At 37.3% G+C, this 20,351-nt stretch overlaps 1 protein-coding gene, 1 long non-coding RNA gene and 1 other non-coding gene across 3 annotated transcripts; all 3 read right to left on the reverse strand.

Moving 5' to 3' along the window:
- Positions 1 to 4,637: 4,637 nt before the first annotated feature.
- On the reverse strand, positions 4,638 to 4,709 carry TRNAD-GUC (transfer RNA aspartic acid (anticodon GUC)). Its single transcript has one exon. It is a non-coding gene; the product is annotated as a tRNA-Asp (tRNA).
- Positions 4,710 to 6,790: 2,081 nt separating this feature from the next.
- On the reverse strand, positions 6,791 to 7,948 carry LOC147620715 (uncharacterized). The gene is made up of 2 exons (XR_015270056.1): positions 7,862 to 7,948; positions 6,791 to 6,951 (listed from the first exon to the last, which is right to left on the reverse strand). It is a non-coding gene; the product is annotated as an uncharacterized LOC147620715 (long non-coding RNA).
- A 79-nt stretch (positions 7,949 to 8,027) lies between these two features.
- On the reverse strand, positions 8,028 to 10,651 carry LOC147620716 (eukaryotic translation initiation factor 5A-2). Its single transcript, XM_086824984.1, has 5 exons — positions 10,277 to 10,651; positions 9,077 to 9,199; positions 8,918 to 8,974; positions 8,749 to 8,823; positions 8,028 to 8,645 (listed from the first exon to the last, which is right to left on the reverse strand). Exons 1-5 carry the CDS (start codon positions 10,397 to 10,399, stop codon positions 8,544 to 8,546), a joined length of 480 nt encoding a protein of 159 aa, XP_086681110.1. The 5' UTR covers positions 10,400 to 10,651; the 3' UTR covers positions 8,028 to 8,543.
- Between the last annotated feature and the right edge of the window lie 9,700 nt (positions 10,652 to 20,351).

Consider the following 20,351-nt stretch of genomic DNA (forward strand, 5'->3'; position numbering starts at 1 on the left):
ATATTACTAGATGATGTTGATAATCAATGTTTGAAAATGTGGCTCCTATATTTTTAGAAGAATGGTCCCTCCCTTAATTTTTTAAAATTAGTTAACACTCTTTTCTTGTTTTATAAAATAAATACTATTAGGTGAAACATAGTCGATTATAGTACATTGATGTAGTTGTGGCGCTTTTGCTTTGTTGAGTAGCTGGCTTTATTTCATTTCAAATTTTTGGTAGTATGCAAATGTCTTTCATTGTAAAGATATAGTTGCATTAACTTATGATGCTTGATTTTCCTCCCACTTGGTCCCACTCACTCAGAACATTGATTGGATCATGATTTAACTTCAAAGTCATAGAGCCAAACAATTTATAGAGCCCACTAAAAAGAGTTCAATAGTGTGAGAGAAAACTCACAAACTCCATGCAACCTTTAAAAATTAGCATAATCATGTCCATCATAAAGAGAGTAACACACAAGAATCAACAAGACAGGAAAAGGAAATGGGTTCTCAATGTAAGCTTAAGCATGTAGAAGTCCACATGTTCCTAGCCCATAATGCCCATATAGCTTAGTCTTCAATACTACATCATGTTATTCTCCAATCAACTAAATTAAATAATCAAAAAATGTTATTCTAGGAAAATCGTTGGTATGCCCGTGTCATCCTACTCTAAGATTTTTTCGCATAAAAAATGAGTGACACCATGAGAACTAAATTAAATACTACATCATGTTATTCTCTAATCAACTAAATTAAATAATCAAAAAATATATTCTAGGAAAATCAATTGGTATGCCCTTGTGTCATGATACTCTAAGATTTTTTCACGTAAAAGATGAGTGACACCATGAGGACCTTTCCCTCACAAGTTTGTAAATGGATTCTGATAATGAAAATGTGCCTTTGTAGCTTACTTAGTGTCCATTAAGATTAAGATTGGTACTTCATCATTGCCTTTAATGCCTATCACATTAAATTTTGTTTCTTAGGCTGTGATTGTCTCTAATTAATAAAAACCCATTGTGACAATTCTATATTTGAACAGAGAGGTTTAAAAAAGTGGTTCATGATTTTGCTACATATATAAGCAATGGGTTTTCTAAATATATCAAAATATTTGGCTATAGGGAAGAAGAAAGGAGAAAATAGAAGGACATACATAAATATTAGATTACTTTTTAAGAAAAGAGAGTTTGGAATAATGTAATGATTATAGTAAAGAAGAATGTGAGGAAGGTACCAAAAGGGTACTTTATAGAGAGAGTGTACCTCACTCATAGTGATACGAGGATCTTGGACAAGGAGAAAATAGAAGGACACATATACAAGTATTAGATTACTTTTTAAGAAAAGAGAGTTTGGAATGATGTAATGATCATAGTAAAGAAGGATGCAAGGAAGGTACCAAAAGGGTACTTTAGAGAGAGAGAGAGAGAGAGAGAGAGAGAGAGAGAGAGAGAGAGTACCTCACTCATAAGTGACAAGATCTTGGACAAGGAGATATTAATCAACCACACACATTTCTGCAACCATAGCTTGACCAATTGACATATGCAAATTAAAAAACTCAAGACAAAGCATGAACAAGATAAAGATTATTGGTAGGTGCAATTCTCCCCCCTTCCCCTGGCCCAGCATGAGAGGCTCCCTCTTTTTACGTGTGTATTTAAATTTATATGGCAAAAATTAGCCCAATGAGCCAATAATGGCTTTCCTTGTCAAAATTAGGCTTCCCTTTATATAAATACCATAAATCCATGCATGTAAGATTTTTACATAAAATAAATGAGTAAATCATGTAAGCTTATAAATCAATGCCCCAACCATACAAAATGGGCAAAACAATATGAAAACTTGAAATGTGTCACTTGGCCAACCAAAAAAATATTTTGTACGACACGATAACGATGTACATACCATCATGTCAATGCAATGCCAATAGCACTACTCATTACCTATCTCTCAAATGTCAACAACCATGTCAGTTACAATAATTTATTGAAATCTGCACAATCAATCCTGACATAACAATGTAAAATAGGCATAAACACATACACCAATAATACACTAGCTTGTTATTTAACACAAAGATCACCCGCAATACTCAGAACACTAGCATGGTCCCAAATACTTATACCAATAAGATTGAGTTGTCATTATTAAGTGGTCTCACCCACCCAAGCCTCCCCGCCGCCGCAAATCACCATAGAGGGATAAGATCTGACATTCCCTCTTTCTTGAGTTAGTAAAATTGACCTCATGAGTTAGCAAATGACCTCATTTACATGTTTGATTATATGACCATGAGGTCTAGACAAGAACAAAAAAATTGCTCAGCATCTTCTCTTGGATAATTCTTAAAGGTCAAAAGATATTTCATGTAAACAACCCAAGACAAACATGAACAAAAGTAAAAGACAAAGAGCATTGGGTGCAATCCCCCCTTGGATGTGAACGGTTCCCTCTTCTCACATGGGTATTTAAAATTGCATTACAAACGTTAGCTCAAGGAGCCAATAATGGCTTTCCTCATCAAAATTGGGCTTCCTTTACATAAATAACCATATGTCCATGCATATAAGGTTTTTCAATCTTGAAAAAGGACTAAAGCATGTAAGCTTATAAATCAATGCCCCAGCCATATAAAATGGGCGTAATAATATGAAATCCAAAAATGTGGCATGCTGCCAATCAAAATAATACTCTGTATGACATCATAGTGGGAGTTCATGTGTTGTGTATAGACCATCATCAATGCAACACGTCAGTCAAAAAACCATTGCATATCATCACCTATCTCACAAACATCAACCATGTTAGGTACAATGATAACTAGAATCCGCACAATTAATCCCAATATGACAATGTAAAATAGGCACAAATACATACACTAACAATACACTAGCTCTTTATTTAACACGAAGATCACCCTTAATGCTAATAACACTAGCATGGCCCCAAATACATATCCAATAGCACTGAGTCACCAGTATTTAGTGGTCTCACCCATGTGTCCCCGAGTCACCATAGAGGGATGGGATCCAACACATAGTAAAGAAGGACGTGAGGAAGAGGTACGAAAGTGCTCAATTTTTTCAAGAACACAAGAAGAGAAGGTTACATAAAAAGTGGTTATACTACCAAGAACAAACTCACATCCTTATATTGCACACATATAAGCACCTTTCACATAATTAACATGTGACACAAGCGTATATGCCTTAATGAATGAAACACCTTTATTTCATATTATCTTCCATGTAAGCACAAACAAGATATAGGTATTGAAACAGCTGTAATTCATGTTTACTTTCATGTAAGCACAAACAAGATGTACGTATTGAATTTAGCTTGTGCCCTCTAAGTTTAGAATCTACCTCACATTAAGTTTTTTTAATAGTTTCTAATTAGAACTTAATTCATAAGTTTTCAAAAACATATACTCAAAACCATGAGTGACAATTTGATGCACTTGATTATTGGCACAAGTATAGCTACCAAATGAAAGAAAGATGAGTGCTAGTGTAGAAGATGCATTTTTTTTAAACGTCTAACTTAGTTGAAAATCTACCAAAGTAGAAAATGTACTATGTAACATGTATAGTAATAAGTGAGATTATTTCCAATGCATACTAGGCCACACTAAAAATATATCCCCACCATCAATATATTGAGAAGGACATTCCCACCATAATCACAATTTGTATCTTCAAATATAAGCTCTACTCCATGGCTCCTTATCAATCTCAATTGAGAAATTGGCACTCAAGTTGAATATTGTGATCACACCCTAAAGAAAATGAAGGAAATTTGCAAAATAAAGTGAGTCACAAAAGATGAATTCATGCATATTCATACAGACTAATTTGGGATCATAGAGTTTGCCAAGGCATGGGCACACTAGCAAAGTGGATGTGAGAGGGCAAAGTGGGTAGATGGGGTGAAGTGAGTAGAGTGCAAGGCTAAGAACATAAATTTTATCAAAGACTTCATGGAGGGGTGGAGACAATAGCCCAGTGGTAGAGAACTAGGAACTCTATCGCAATGAATGCGAGTTCAAATGGAGCTTACCCCTTCCCCACTCCACCAAGGGGTAGGTTAAAAAAGGGTGTGTGAGTAAAGCATCCCAATAATTTTTTGTTACATGGAACCTTGGAGTACTATTTCTAGGGCCAAAGGCAATAATTTTTGCTTTTCTAAGACTTCAGGAACCTTGGAGTACTATGTGTAGGGCTGCTTAAGTGGGATTCAATGGGAATATGCCTTTTTGTTTTGATTTTATAATTCTTTCAAAGAGTCCACAGTGGTGGACCTTCAATTGCAAGGCCCAGAGCGTGGCATGTCTATGCATTTTTTGGAACCCACTCTTGAGTAAAAATCAATGCAACTGGCAGCCATTTAAAAGTAGAAATTTTTATGCAATTTTCCTTGATTTTCTTTTCAAGTGGCCTTCTTAATAAAAAGATTTAATGGCCTCTTTTAAATACTTTTTAAGGTTTAAAAAACAATTTTATGATTTCACCATATTTAAAATACTTTGAAGGTTTCAAAAACAATTTAATCCCACAAATGGGAAGGAGAGGTTCAGAAAAAAAATATCACCACAAATGCAAAAATAGAGGTTGAGAAGAAAAAAAATTTAAAAGCGCCGTTGCCGGGGATCGAACCCGGGTCACCCGCGTGACAGGCGGGAATACTCACCACTATACTACAACGACCGGTTGCTCGATGATATGAAACCAAATTTTATTAGCTTACATTTTTTATTAGTTTCGATACAGCTTTTCTTAGATTAAATCGATAATTTCAGTGCTTCGCCAATGGAAAGCTGAGGTAGTTAATATTTTTTCCTTATGTCATGGCAGCATGCCCAATTTGTTCCATGAGAACACATCAAATCCTCAGATTGTGAAGCAAAAACAAAGACTCCATTTTTAATTCTAAGTTGAACATCTCCGAATATGTACATTTGCACCAATCCTTGTGAAAGAAAGAAAAAAATATAACAAAATTCAAATTCATGGTATAATGTTTCTTTAGCTTAGTTGACACGTGCACGAATCATTTCGAAAAATCATTCCTTAAAATAAGAGCTACTTAAAATTTCAGCTGGTTTTTCTTAATTCTGGCCAGTCCCTCCCTCCCCACTCCACCAAGGGGTACGTTAAAAAGGGCGTGTGACTAAAAAACATCACAATTTTATATAAAGAAGCTTGGTGGAGTAGATTAAAAAGGGGGTGTGACTAAAAATCATCACAATTTTATATAAAGAAGATATCTCAAGCTCAATTTCCTCTATTTAGGGCCATTGAGTATGAGGACCACCAACTAAATACTCCTTAATGCAAAAATTGCTGAACACAAACTGAGGGAGACAAATGACAACAACCGTCAAAACTACCCAACCAGAGGTTTCACCACCTAGGCCTTCAATATGTGAGATTCTTTGAGCTATGTAATCTTATTCCTTTGACACAGAGTGAGCTTGCACCCTTAGCATATAGTAAGAGCCCATTACTCATTAGTCCTTCACAATGCTTTTCTAGGATCTGCCACACTACAAATCCTTGAATTTGGATTCTTTGCTGCTATAGAAATTAGGGAATGCTCTAGCCATCTACGGTGTAATATTTACACGTTGCATTTGCAAACAACTGGAAAGTTATGGTTAGACGAATGGAAAAAATAGTAGAGAGGGTGAGGTAAAACCCCACAGGCCTACACGTTTTGATAGAAGCTTCTACTCAGGCACATAGGAGACAGAGGCCTTTGGAAGAACTTCGTGTCTTTTTATACTTACCGAGCTGGAGACTAAAGCTTGTGAATGATGCAAAATGTTTTGGAGCCTATTGTGAATGCTCTGGTGTGATTGTAATTGCACAACAGTGAGTCACCGAGTGTAAGGTGAAGATTGCACGACCAAATTCAAGTATATTCATAATTGTTGCCCATTGAATGGGCACAAGTTATTATATACATATATATAGAGGGGGGGGGGTAGAGAGTGAATTGTATTAGTCTCACAGAAGACCACAAGTCTTTGTTGACACCAAGGTTATTACATCCAGGGGTATCAAAACATGTTAGGCAAAGTGAAACAACTGATTGACTACATAATAAGAGAGAGAGAGAGAGAGAGAGAGAGAGAGAGAGAGGAGGGGAGGGGAGGGGAGGGGAGGGTGAATTGTCATTGCCTTACAGAAGACCACAAGAGTCTTTGTTGAGACCAAGGTAATTACATCCAGGGGTATCAAAACATGTTAAAAAGTAAAAAGAAAAAAAACTAATCGACTACATAATAAGATGCTAAAAATTGTCGCCACAAACTAAAAAAATGTAGTGAGACAACTCAGCTCCTATCTACTGTTGGTTTGCCGAGAACTGCATTTAGCTTACCCTAGTACAAGAGGACTGGGTTGGGTCAACCTATGCAGGGGTGGCAATAAAAATGGTGAGCGGCTTTGTAATATAAGACTTGCAAATACCCATCTCCTCGGCCCCTGCAGCAAAAGTGTCGAGGTCGCGAGGCAGCAGCAGCACCTCTCAAAACCTTCGAATGATGTCACCCTGTTCCTACATCTTTGTTTGACGTCATCATTGGATCGAGGGTCATTATTGAACTAGTAATTGACAGACTCAAAAACCAACTAAGAAACAAAGAATATAATATAACTCTCATTGACAAATAGCCATTCACGAGGATTTAAAAATTGACCAAAAGAGATTACTCTTTGTTGGTCACTCCACAAACAAACACATGGCTTTATAGTTTTTTCTCTCACAGGGAGGTGATCACTGCTTTTAAATGACCTCAGTAGATTATATATTGAGCATCTTATAATTCAATCTCAATACTTCATGGAGAATGGCATAACTCAAAACTACCAGACCACTTGCTTGCCTTGGAAGAACAGCCTACTTTTTTTTTTTAAACACTGAAGGAGATCCACTTCTACAGCCCTACATGACAAAATCAGCACAGCTTATCAGCACCCCAGAAGCACAATCCACAGAGCAAGCAGCATGAAAAACAATCCTTGGACAAGAAATGGAGCAAGAAGGCCAACATCTAAGATGCCAAAACACAGCCTAAAAAACCTTTGGCCTCAAATCTGATGCAGAGTCATTATGAACTTCTCTCACCCATCTGCCATTAGCTTGACATGGGATCCCATGCCAATATGGCCATTCTGTTTCACGCCACTGATTCAGACTAGGTAACAAAAACCTAAGACAACTTGTGTGATGCAGAACTTGAATTATCCCCGTGAAACTTCATGATTCTCTAGGAGTAGCAAAATGGAGACATGCTCAGCCAATGTTGCATGCCACGTGTAGTCTATTAGCTCTCTTAAGTTGAAACCACAATACAACAAGAATCTAAATGGATATGCAGGGTAATATCAGTACCCAGCTCAATGGAGACTTAACAATAAGTAGAGCACTATAAAGGAATGACAAGTTTAAGTTTCTGTTCTTTTGAACGCTACGGCTATGACGTCCTGTCTACACACCCTTCCTATGGGGAAACAGACAAAGAAAACTCCCTCTTAGCACAATCATACATTGCAGACCAATCCAACATGCCCTGCCCGATAACCAATTCTTGCTAATGAGGACCTTTATTGAGTTCCATTCCAACACTGACAGCTTCTCTCACAATTAACAAGCCTCGACACTTGCATGCCATAAAGCCCCATGACTTAAACTCCAAGCAAACAACAGATACCCCAAACCACAAAATGTATTACACCTTCCAAGGAAGCTTGCAGCTAGGGCCACGAATCCTTAGGCTGACAAATATCACTTCGGAATTTTCACAACCAATGATGACGTTAATCACAGACTCGTATTACAGTTGAAGTCTTACTCGATGATGCCTGCAGGTCTCTCCACACAGTGAGGCAATTCAAGAAAACTTTCCACTTTTTAAAGTCCTGCCCCAACGACCAGACACCAGGTTAATGTAACCACCCACCCACCCACTCATCTTAGATAAAACCCATGAATTTGACTTGCCTAAGTGCCAGGTCCCATAATTATAAAAAGCATAATCGATATTAAGAGTGTGTCTTGTGTACACTAGTACCACATCAAGGTGCTGAGGCCCAAACATTATTATATCAAAAGTGCAAGCCTTCAGCTAGCACAAATTTACAACCCCACAGAAAAAAAAAGCAGTGACATCTTTACATGAGAATAAGCTAAAGCCAACACCCACAACCAACATCCAGTAACTATATAGGCACTCCCACAACATGTTAAGGAATAAGTTCACAAAGTAAATCAACAGTCTGGAGGCAAAAATAGTCCTCGCACACCAGTATCTGAGACATACTACTGCTCTGCCCACCCACGACAGCTGCTTGCCTGAATTACACATAAAGTAGTTACCACTACCATGTTTTCTTTCAGCATCATCACATGCTTTTGACAAACCATCAAACACCTTTTCATTAAAGCAAAAAAGCATGTAAAATCAAACAGTTTTGCGGCACTGTAAACGATGGGGTGGAAAGAGCTTGAGTTATGGCAACTTTCAAGCACTGATGTTACTTGGGCCCAATGTCCTTGAGTGCACAAATCTGCTCCTCACCCATTGCAGACATTACCGTAACCACGAGGTCTTTCCCTTCTCCAAATCCATCTTTAATCTGCACGTTAAAGAATCTTCATATTAACTCGACATAAGGTCACAAAACCTTGTATACTTGAGTGTTAAACCTTAATTTTTAACCTACAGTGTTAAAAATTAACCTGAGTTAAGAGTTGATCATCAGTTGGAAGCCTAAGGTCATCTTTGGTACCACCATTGTCCATAAGAAGGCTCACCTGCAGTTTGTCATCATCTCATATAAGACAGCTGCAGAGATGTAACATTAGAACATTCAAAACTATAAACATAACCAGAAGCTTTATGTCTTACAAATCCATCCTCGGATATGTCAATCAGCTGATAATCGACACGGGTAACCTCCGGAACCTAGAGAATAAGTCAATAAAAACCTGAGAATGCATGAGACCAAGATATGCGATTCATGAATAATTGAAACTAAAACAAAGTTCAAAGGTTTAATGTGCCTACATCACAATTGTGGGAGGAAGGTACAATATCCTCGAGTTTCTTGCCCGTGAAAATGTCAATCGCCACAAAGTGACACTTGGCGTGACCATGCTTCCCAGTTTTGGAGGTGGAGACCTCTACAACCTGTCATATTAAAGCAAAAACAGGAAAAAATAAGCTAGATCCACAGTTCTGGACAAGCAGAAAACAAAACACCAAAAGGATGCTTAACAAACCTTTCCACAGGTAACAAAACACAGTCCTTTAAAAAAATGCCCACAGAAAGTCACACATTGGGATGCAAAAATGATGGTCTAATGATTCACCAAAAAAATGAACTGTTGCCCCACACATTTTCAAAAATAATGACAGTGACCTCATAGCATTATAGCCCATAGGTGTGAAAAACCTTGCACATAAGGAAGGTTCTAATGAATGGCATCTGAACAACAGAAACCCAAGCTAAACATCATAACACAATGAGAAGACTGCACACCACAAAAAACAGGACTCACGCCAGCGTGAGCATTTTCTTCATGAAGAGACTGCTATACACAAACCTTATTACAGTGCTTCTTCCCCTAGGAAGAAAAATTCTGTAGCATAGGCTGTAAAAACAAAAGCACTGGATCAAGTTCATACAGAAAGCAAGAATCCAGGAGAACATGCATCTGAGTCCAGTCTCAAAACGAGAATATTTCCTTTTTACAATCTGGCCACAGAAGACTTTAACGGAGCCCCTCTAACTTCATTCCTGCTCAGATAACCCTGGCTTCCTATGATGACCTCTAATTTAACCTTGAGGTAACACTATGTGATCAATCAAAGCAATGCTGTGCTTCTTGCCGGGAAATCCTGTGCCCTAATTTGCAAAGAAAAACCCTAATATCAGATGCCCGTGTCGGGACGAAAAATCAAAAGCCTTTGTCTGGGGAGAAAATGCCCCTAATCCGGACAGAGAATCAGACGCCCTGGTCCGCTATAGCCAGGAAATTAATCTGATCGGGAAATCTAGTCTAGTCAAGGAAACAAAGCATAACCATTCATAGTGTACATAAGGCAACGATCCAGCTATGCGAGGAATCAAAGAAACCAGGACGAAACGTAAGAAACATCGCGTTGCACAGATCAAAAACGCAGCGCAAGTTTAGATACCCTGATCTAGCCAAAAAAAAACCCCATAAAAGAGGACGCACAGAGAGGCAAGGAGAGAACTGTAACCTTGCAGGGGCGGTTCTTGATGACGATGTAGCCATTCTTGCGAATGGTGCCGGCCTGCTGCGGGAAGGTTTTGGAGGCACCGGCATCGGCCTTGTGCTCGAAGGTGTGCTCCGAATCAGACATGGGGAAATCACAGCAAAGAGCTTGCAGAGATGATAATGATGAAGCAGAAGAAGGTCCAAATCGCTGGCTATGGCGATTGCAAGCTCATGGGCGTAGAGGAGAAGTGCATAATGCGCACTACGTCTGCTTTCATTACACGCCCACATCAATCCTGGCGTCCGATCTTATCCAATCGGACGGTCAAAGCTCTCCTGACCTAGGTAACCTAGGGAAGGCTAGGATCAAGGTGTTTAGCCTACTTTGACCTCATCAAGTTTTTTTTGCTCCTAATAACTATTTCTAAGGTTTGCTTATGTTACTGTTTTGCTACATAAAGAAATCCTCCTTTGTCTAGTGTCGCGACCCGTCTCCCCGCGACTGGGCAAGAAGCATTTTGCATTTGGGTACATGCAAAAGAAATATGTGTAAAATCACCCTTCCTTTCCTTTTAGAAGTTAGGCACATCGAGTTACACATAAACACGCATAAAGATGTACGTATGAGTACGTGTACGTGAAATCCATTGAAACCATACATGCCACAACTGGAAGATATGTGTAAGTGTGTGCGCGCCTATGAATGCATGTGTGCATGTCACATACACACATGTAAATATGTGTCTGTGTATGCGCACGCACCCATAATATCCATAGATACTGGTCACACTCATACATATATGTATACATCGCCCTCAACTTGCCAAACAATTCATCCATGAATATTAAATAAATCTTGGAAAATAATAATACCGAAATTATTGCAAACGTCTAAAATATTTACCTTCAATATCTTGTCCATCACCATAAACGAACGAAAATGATCTCCTTGTTTGCTACATCCATCCTAAGCAATATATCCCCGATATCAAATATAACACACACACTCTCTCTCTATATATACACACACACACACACACACACACAATATAAGGGCACTCTTATAAAAGCAATCCAAAAGCAAACAAAGACTGTACTTGCACATCTTCAAAAACATTCTCCAATTAAATGCTTCCTTCATTACACAAAGATAGGTATAAATGTAGTCTCTTACATCTGCAAACTGCCATTTACATTTAAATTCTTCGACATGCCATTTGTAAAATCTCCTTGTAGACAACATTGGTTGTGAAGAGTTCATTAGAAACTATTGTGCCACTTTCATATTCCACAATATGCTTTACACACACTTTCACTGCATTGGATGATCTAACATGTGACATAGCGACATACAGTTGTCCATGTGTGAATACTTACGTGGCCAGATAAAGTCCCAATACACTCAATGTTTGTCCTTGGGACTTATTTATTGATATACCAAAAGCTAACCTGATAGGAAATTGCCTCCTTCTCATGTCAAACGACAATTGAAGCATAGTAGGCACAAATGTTATCCTGGGAATAAAGACTCTATCTCCAATGTTTATACCTGTACTGATTTCTGCTTCTATCACCTTTGAGTTAAATTGCTTGCATATCAATCTGGTACCATTACAAAGTCCCCGTCTCGAGGGTCCAAATTGCGGAGCAAAATGATAGGCACATTAATCTTTAGAAGTAAGCGGTGAGGAGGGTAACCACCACCTAAGTTTAAACTGTTCAAGTACTCAATTGGATATAGTATTACGTCATTCTCGCAAGAAACAATAGAATCTGCACTAAGGTATTCTCGTTCAAGACCAGGCAACGAACTCAAGGCTAGTTCATTGATCTCATCAACCTCTAAATTTTGTGGTGCAAGAATAGCACGGTCTTTGAAGAAGCATGCATAATCCTCAACTCTATGAAGATCTTTGTATACCCATTCTACCAAACTCAAAACAAAGTTGCCATGGATCAACATTTGCGATGGAATTACTACTCTGTCTTCATTGTTTGGCTGATCTATATTGCCATCCCCAATTTGTAATGTCCATTTGACAAATTCATGTTCTATACCGCAGTAAGCACTCTGTCTAACCCGCTTGTTTTGGGTGAGCTTTAAAACACTCACATATCTCCAAATATGTGACTGGCATAATGTTGCATCAACAATGTCTTCGCACGATCCCTTTGGCACAACTGGTAAGATTTGCCTAAAGTCACCACCAAAAAGCATAACTTTTTCACCAAACACTGTATTACTTTGCATAATGTCTCTCAATGTCCTGTCCAGTGCTTCATATGCGTACCTATACATCATTGGAGCCTCGTCCCAAATGATTAACCTTGCAAGCTTCAACACCTTGGCCAATGGGCTATTAGCTTTGATTCCACATGTGCTAGAAGCATTGAGTACTAATGGAATTTTGAAACATGAGTGAACTGTACGACCATTCGAGAGTAATAATGCGGCTATTCCAGACGCGATGCACATGCCAAGGCAACATGTTTCTCTCCACGCAATCGAGATAGCAAGGCATTGTAAAGATAAGTTTTGCGCCTGATCCACCTGGTCCATCAAGAAAAAAAACACCACCCTGGTTCAAAAAAATGGCTCTAAGGATAGTATCAAATGCTCTTGATTGACAACTATTAAGACTCCTTTCCATGGAAACAGACAAATCAGCTTGCTGAACAAAATCAAACATCATCTCTTCCATCAGCAAACCATTGTTGTGATAGTGGAAACACTTGATCTATCTGGAGTAGGCAACCCTTCAAAATCAGCTAACCGCTTTCCATATTGGTGTAAGAGATCTTGCATGTGCAACAAAGCCTGATTCTGGAGTAGGCAACCCTTCAAAATCAGCTAACCGCTTTCCATATTGGTGTAAGACATCTTGCATGTGCAACAAAGCCTGATTCTTTGCTATAGAATGACAAACACTAACATCGACACACCCTCTTTGCAACAATGAATGCAAAAAATCTTCCGAAAGTTCGGCGAAGAATTTGTCCCAAAGCTGCCCAGGGTATATAGGCTCACAAAAAACCATTATAATGACAAACAATTGACGCAACTGAAATCCTGTATTTTGAATTGACACATGCACCACTCCTCATTACTCTCCAGCATCCCTCTGGCTTCACATGCAGCTTTAAAACATGGATACAAATGTCCATTCACTGTTCACAAATCCTCAAAAGATTTGCACCCTTTGCACACTGTGAGTAGCATCCATAATAAGTAATATTACTCACCTGCACTCGAACTAATATTACTCACCTGCACTCGAACTAATATTATACATACGTCCAATCATATTTTCCCTTTTCCTTTTAGTCCATGAGCGAAGAGCCGAATTCCACACCCACTTGCAAGGGAAATCAACATATAGTATGCTATTTGCATCTGCATACAATTGACTTTGAACCATTCAGTGAGAGATGTTCTTTGGTTTTCTGTCACAACTAATCACATCACGCAAGTCATCCTGGTCATTGAAAAGCACATTATTGTGCATTGGGAGATGAACATGTAACCTTTGTATATCGGGCTTTTCATTGTTCAAATCATATTGATATATGCGCCAACATGCCTTTGAAGCAGAAATGTACCGTGCATCCGGATATTGACTAACCTCATCAATAACCCCATTTCTGTCTTACAACTCTATAGTAGCTCTATCATGTCCTTTGCATACATACTTATACAAATATTTTACAGCTGTAATGGTATAGCATACTTCTATGTTAATATGGGCTTTGTACCTCAAAGAGAGAAAAGGGTTATATGGAACAACCCATCAACTATCCATCATATAATCCTTTACTTGGATGAAACTACCATCATCTCGTCACATGTAAGTTGGATACCCATTGTCATCAACGCTAGTACTCTCGTAAAAATTCCAAGGATACCAATGTTTGCAACTCCCATTAACCATGCAAGGAGAGTGCATATTCAATTCACCACATGGTCCATGGACATTGCAATGACTTATTATGCTGTGCAACTCTGGAAACATCACCTTGTCAGCAAGTTCAGCACACACCAACATATCACAGTGAGGGATCTCGATCGGTTTACATCCACTTTCCAAAATCAATAATATATGTGCATGTGGCAAGCCTCTTTTTTGAAATTCAATAACAGAAACAAATCCTAATACCATTCCAAATATTGATTTTTTCACCAATAAGTGCATCATGTCCTTATGCTTCTCATAAAAGACCCATGCAGTCAAGAGTCGGGTCGATCTTGGGCAACCTTACCCAATAATAAAGCATTGGTTATTTCATCCCCCTTAGGATTGCAAGTAAAGGTGATAAATAGGTCAGGTTTACCTGTCTTTCCAACAATAGTCATTGAATCTTGGTACAATTGATGCATATATCTAGGCCCCCCCAGTATATGTAGATGGCAGTACCACCCTGCGTCCAGCAATGCCTGCAGAGACTCTATTAACTCCATCACTTAAATTAACCATATCTACAAGACCTTGGTATACTTCTACACGCAATGCTTTCTAGTTTTTGTATATCCATACTAATCTAGATTCTTCCATGCTACTAAATGCATCAACAATGTACTGTTGCAAAAGACGACCACCACACGTAGAAGGCATGCATTTGTATCTTCCCTAATCTGTAGTCTATAAGCATAATATTATCGTTGAGTTACGGTCTTTGTATCCTCGTTTGAGCCTTCTCTATTGAGTGGAATTCCAACATGCCAACCATCCTCTCCTTGAGGAAATAGAAGAACATATATTAGAGCCATATATGAGCGATGCAAGTTAGATATTTTTTTTATAGCACCTATGCATGACATTATTTGAATGTCTCTATGCCCCACATGAAAATCATCTCCTTGACCCGACATGATAGCTGCTCCGTGCCAAATCTCTATGTGTCTGAGCATTGTGATGTTCATTGATAGGTTCTTGAAGAACCGTAGCATTGAGAATAGTTCTGTTTCTTGAATCCAAGTGTATTCCACCGTGGGGTTCACTATGATCCTCATTTTCAACCCTTCCAAATGTTTCAATTCTAGCTAGATGGTAAAGTAATCTGTAAAATTAGCACCATTTTATTTTTGAATGCAAGTCCTTGTCTGTGACCGTTTATGACGAGTCATGTGTGTTGCATCCAAAATTCAAAGCCGGTGAACTTGGTTTGAGCTCAAGTATGTATATCTCCTAGCCATCTTTAATCTCCTTCGAAACACAAAATTACGAATACTATTTTTCTTAACTTCAAACAACATAATACTTGAGATAGACAAAGAGAGACAATGACATAGATATACATACACATACACACACACACACACACACACACACACACACACACACATACACACACACACACACATATATATATATATATATAGAGAGAGAGAGAGAGAGAGAGAGAGAAAGGAAGGCAGAGTTGAAACATGTTGAGAGATAGAAGAGAGAAGTATTAAATTTGAAAAAATAGAAATTTCATATATATCGCCAAAATGAAGAGCCAAAATTTCTAAAAGTCAGAAGACAATTTGACCCTTGATAAAAAAACATCATCCCTCTCAAAATATCTCGAAGCAACTACCCTGGCTTCTAAAACACGGCACATCTTTTTCATAATTGCATTGAGTCGATTAACAGATATCTTTAGACTCAATACCTCCATGCCTAATGCACACACTTGATCTTTTAGAGAGTCTACGTGTTCTTTACATTGCCCATTACATCCACGTAGACATTCCCAAATTTCAGATTGCATGTTCTCCATGAAAGAAATCATGCCTAGTTGGTTTGCCTCCATGTGACCACTACTGTCATGGACGCTCATCTCTCAACGTATCTCCCCTTTGGCAGCCACTTCCACGAATCTCATCCCAAAGGGCATCTAAGTACTCCTTGCAAGAAATTGAAATTTTCTAAGTGCGGCCGCATGTATCCGCAATAGTTTGAAGACGTTTAGAGCTTGTTTGTCCGAATGGAGACCTTGACTGAGCAAGGTGCTTTGGAGCTCGAACATTCATCAACTCATATGGCGTAGACAAAGCTACTTCTTCATTTGCAAGAATCATCCACAGCTACTACATCTTTGGAGTGGTTATTATCATTTTGAAGCTCCATTTGCTCAAATCTAAAATTAAAATCTTAAAGATCTACAATTATCTCTATGTATCTTTGCCAACATAAACCCAACCCCCTAGTATCTTATATGTATACCGCAACAGAAAGAAGTACATAGTGATACATATATTTCTCTATGAAAGGTTTTTTTTCTTTTTTAAGTATCTTAATGTACACAATCCTCTCTCTACCACACACACACACACACTCTCTCTCTCTCTCTCTATGTATCTCTTTTCAACACAAAAATTGAGAGAGACAATGATAGCATCAAAAGAACTAACCTCAAGTTGCAGACAAAATTATACTCGAAAGCACCAACTTTGATTCAATCGCCCTTGTGCTTGCTTCTACATATACACATACAAAGATACATAAAATAACAAATTTATGATCTCTCTATTTTTTTACCCTCTCCTAACTATATTTCACACCAAATAAAAGTAAAGTGAATAATAAGCATTGGTTTAGAGAGAGACAGAGATAGACAAACAATCAAACATACAGAAGAGAAGAGAGAGAGAGAGAGAGAGAGAGAGAGAGAGAGAGAGAGAGAGAAGACCCATCCATCAATAATCTTAAATCTTATTACATTATCTTTACCAACTTTTTCAATGGAATGCATTTCAATATTTTCCTAAAAATGAAGCACTTTTCCTCGGAGCTCCTACATCTCCTACTCGTAATGTAAAAGCCATTTAATAATCCCAATGCCTCTTTGATTAAAAGAAGCTTAAGATTGACATTTAGCCTGTGAGGATCTATGACTATATAAATGTATCGAGGATTAATATCATCCCACTCATCAAAGCCAAGAACTTCCCATTTTGGGCTACAATGATATCCAAAAAAGCCCAATTGTGGCATCTCCTCAAAGAAGATTATATCCAACAATTTGTTATTGTCATAGGTCAACTTCAAGATATTTAATGACATTTCTGTGCATGAAACATAATCAAGCTATATATTAATAACAATCATAGAGATAATAACATTTTTTTGTACTTAGAGATAAACAATAAAAAATACTTATACAATCTACCACCAATGGTTACTAGATAATAACACAACCATGTTTATTTTCGAAGAAGCTTATGCTTTGGGACACATTTGATGACCTCATCAAATACTTGTTGTGCTTGATCTCTATCACCATGGACATTATAGTCTATTTCATAGTGATCAATCAAGCCCAGGTTTTCTTGAATAATCATGAGCGTAATATTTTCATCTAATTTATCTGAATCTAATCGTATAGTAATTTGAAAAATGTCGTTCCAATTAACAGCATAAACCGGCCATGGCCCAGACCACAACTTGGAACATGGAAATAATGACGCTCAAACTCGGCAACCAAATTCACCCTTTCCTCAAAGGAAAGAGTGCTTCTCATGTGCTCAAAAAAATGCTAGTCACCTCTTCCATATGTCAATCATACATACAATTATATAAGTAATTGTATGTAAGTAGAAGCATGAATACTATATACGTCGAGGTATGTCAAATATACTAATGCGAATACATTGTGTGTGTACATGGATGTTTGGACCTATACATTTGGGTGCTTAACCTTTGTGTGTGTACATGTGTGTTTTACTCACACACACACACACACACAAATACATAAATATATATATGATTATTACACACACATATATATAAGATAATTATATATATATGTATATATATATATCTATCTATCTATCAATATATCTATATCTATATTATACACACACATAAGATAACTATATATATATATATATATATATATGTAATTACTATACACACAAATATAATTACATAAATATAACGCATATATATGAGTGTATATATACATATATATACACATATATGTATATATAAGTATATATACATACATACAAATGTACATAAATACATATATATATAAACATAAATATATATCAACACACACATACATATATTATAGACACACATAAGATAACTCTTTATATATTACTACACAAAGACACAAATATAATTACATAAATATAACACATATATGAGAGTGTATATATACATATATATACACATATATGTATATGTATAACTATATATACATACATACAAATGTATATAAATACATATATATATATAAAGATAAATATAATGCAAGATTTAGAGAAGAAGACAATGGACCTTTGCTAAGTTGATGCATGAAAAGGATAATAACGTGTTTATTGTTGATACACATGATGAACATTATCACATGCATGTGCTTACCCTAGCTTGCCTACTCTCATGTGTATGTACACACATGTGCATGTAACGTGTGGGTGTAAGTGTGTGTATGTGGGTGTGTGCACGTCACGTTTGGGTGTGTGTTTCTATGTGTATATATGTGTGTGTTTATGCACACACATACATAAAACTTTCAAAATAAAATCTCTCTCTCTCTCTCTCTCTCTCTCTCTCTCTCTCTCTCTCTCTCTCTCTCTCTTACACACACACACACACACACACACACACACACATGCTGTTTTTAAATTTTAAAAAATCATTTTTTAATTTTATAAAATTCATAAATATATATAAGATAATGACACACACACACACACACACACACACACACACACACACACACACACACACACACATTTATACTATACTACAATGGAGGAGTTTTTGCCATATCTTTACATATAAATTCGGAAAGATAGAATGAAAAAGAGAAAAATTACAGATGCAAATAGCAAAATCATAAACCCAAACCTAACTTTTGAATAATAAATTTAAGGACGTCTTCTACAACAAATTAGAGGGGAAAAAAAAGAGGAAACAAACTTGCAATTAATCGTACCTTTAAAATATTAAAATATGTAATGGACCTTTGCTAAGAGGAGGATAATACTGTGTTTATTGATTAGGAGGAGGACATGGTTGACTCTCATCTTTATGTACACATGTGCACCTAAACGTGTGGGTGTGTATGTGTGTGTATATGGGTGTGTGCACATATGCATGTATGTGTCTGCATATATATACACATGTGTGTGTATGTGGGTATGTACACATCTGCACGTCATGTTTGGGTGTGTGTTTGTGTGTTTGTGTGTGAGTACATGCATGCGCTCTTATGAAGTGTAGACTACGCACTCTCTCTCTCTCTCTCTCTCTCTCTCTCTCTCACACACACACACACACACACACACACACACACACACACACTCTATTCACAAACTTTAAAAATTAAACATATTTAAAAACACTTTTAATATATTTAAAAACACACACGCACACCCACAAAATACACATACTCTCCCTCTCTCTCTCTCTCTCTCTCTATCTCACACACACACACTATTCACTAACTTTTAAAATAAAAAAAACTATTCAGAACACTCTCTCTCTCTCTCTCTCTCTCTCTCTCTCTCTCACACACACACACACACACACACACACACACACACACACACATGCCATTACAAAATTTTTAAAAGTTTAATTCAACCACACTATTGAGGTTTGCGGGCGATGGACAAAATGGACTTCTTGGTTATATTTCAGCACAGTCTGCATTTGCAGAAACATATAAAACAATGTACCTACAAGAAAAGGGAGCCAGGATTCAAGAGATAGCTATTCGTGCAAAATTGGAGCAGCAGTTGCAGAATGAAATTGAGGAGTATTCAAAGAGTAAAAAAGAGTTAACAAGATCAAGAAGGAAGAGAACCATGCTTGGAGACAGACAACGAAGTAGGAAGATTAAAAACATTGCAAATTTGAAGGCTGGGACTGGTGGATGCAAGCGAAGAATTCAGGAAGCAAGGTTAGTTTGCAATTTTTTATTTTTTAAACTCAAAAATACTCTCAAATGACTATATGTATTTTGTCCATTAATGCAAAACAGGATTGGAAGTGTTGAATAATATAGGCATATTGTGTTGTTACTATATTGTTACTATAGGAAATTATTGGAGCCTGCAAAAGAAAATATGGATCCCAACCTTCTTCCAGTTAAACAAATGA

This window comes from Cibotium barometz, chromosome 31 (assembly GCF_041138505.1).
Source record: "Cibotium barometz isolate CiBa-2024 chromosome 31, ASM4113850v1, whole genome shotgun sequence".
In the NCBI taxonomy this organism is placed as follows: domain Eukaryota; kingdom Viridiplantae; phylum Streptophyta; class Polypodiopsida; order Cyatheales; family Cibotiaceae; genus Cibotium; species Cibotium barometz.

Bases quoted from the DNA above. Each gene is read 5' to 3' on its own strand.
- LOC147620716 (XM_086824984.1), bottom strand. From the start codon at position 10,399: ATGTCTGATTCGGAGCACACCTTCGAGCACAAGGCCGATGCCGGTGCC. The intron at 9,200-10,276 runs GTTACAGTTCTC...TTAATATGACAG, and splicing joins TCAAGAACCGCCCCTGCAAG to GTTGTAGAGGTCTCCACCTC. The intron at 8,824-8,917 runs GTAAGACATAAA...GACAAACTGCAG, and splicing joins ACATATCCGAGGATGGATTT to GTGAGCCTTCTTATGGACAA.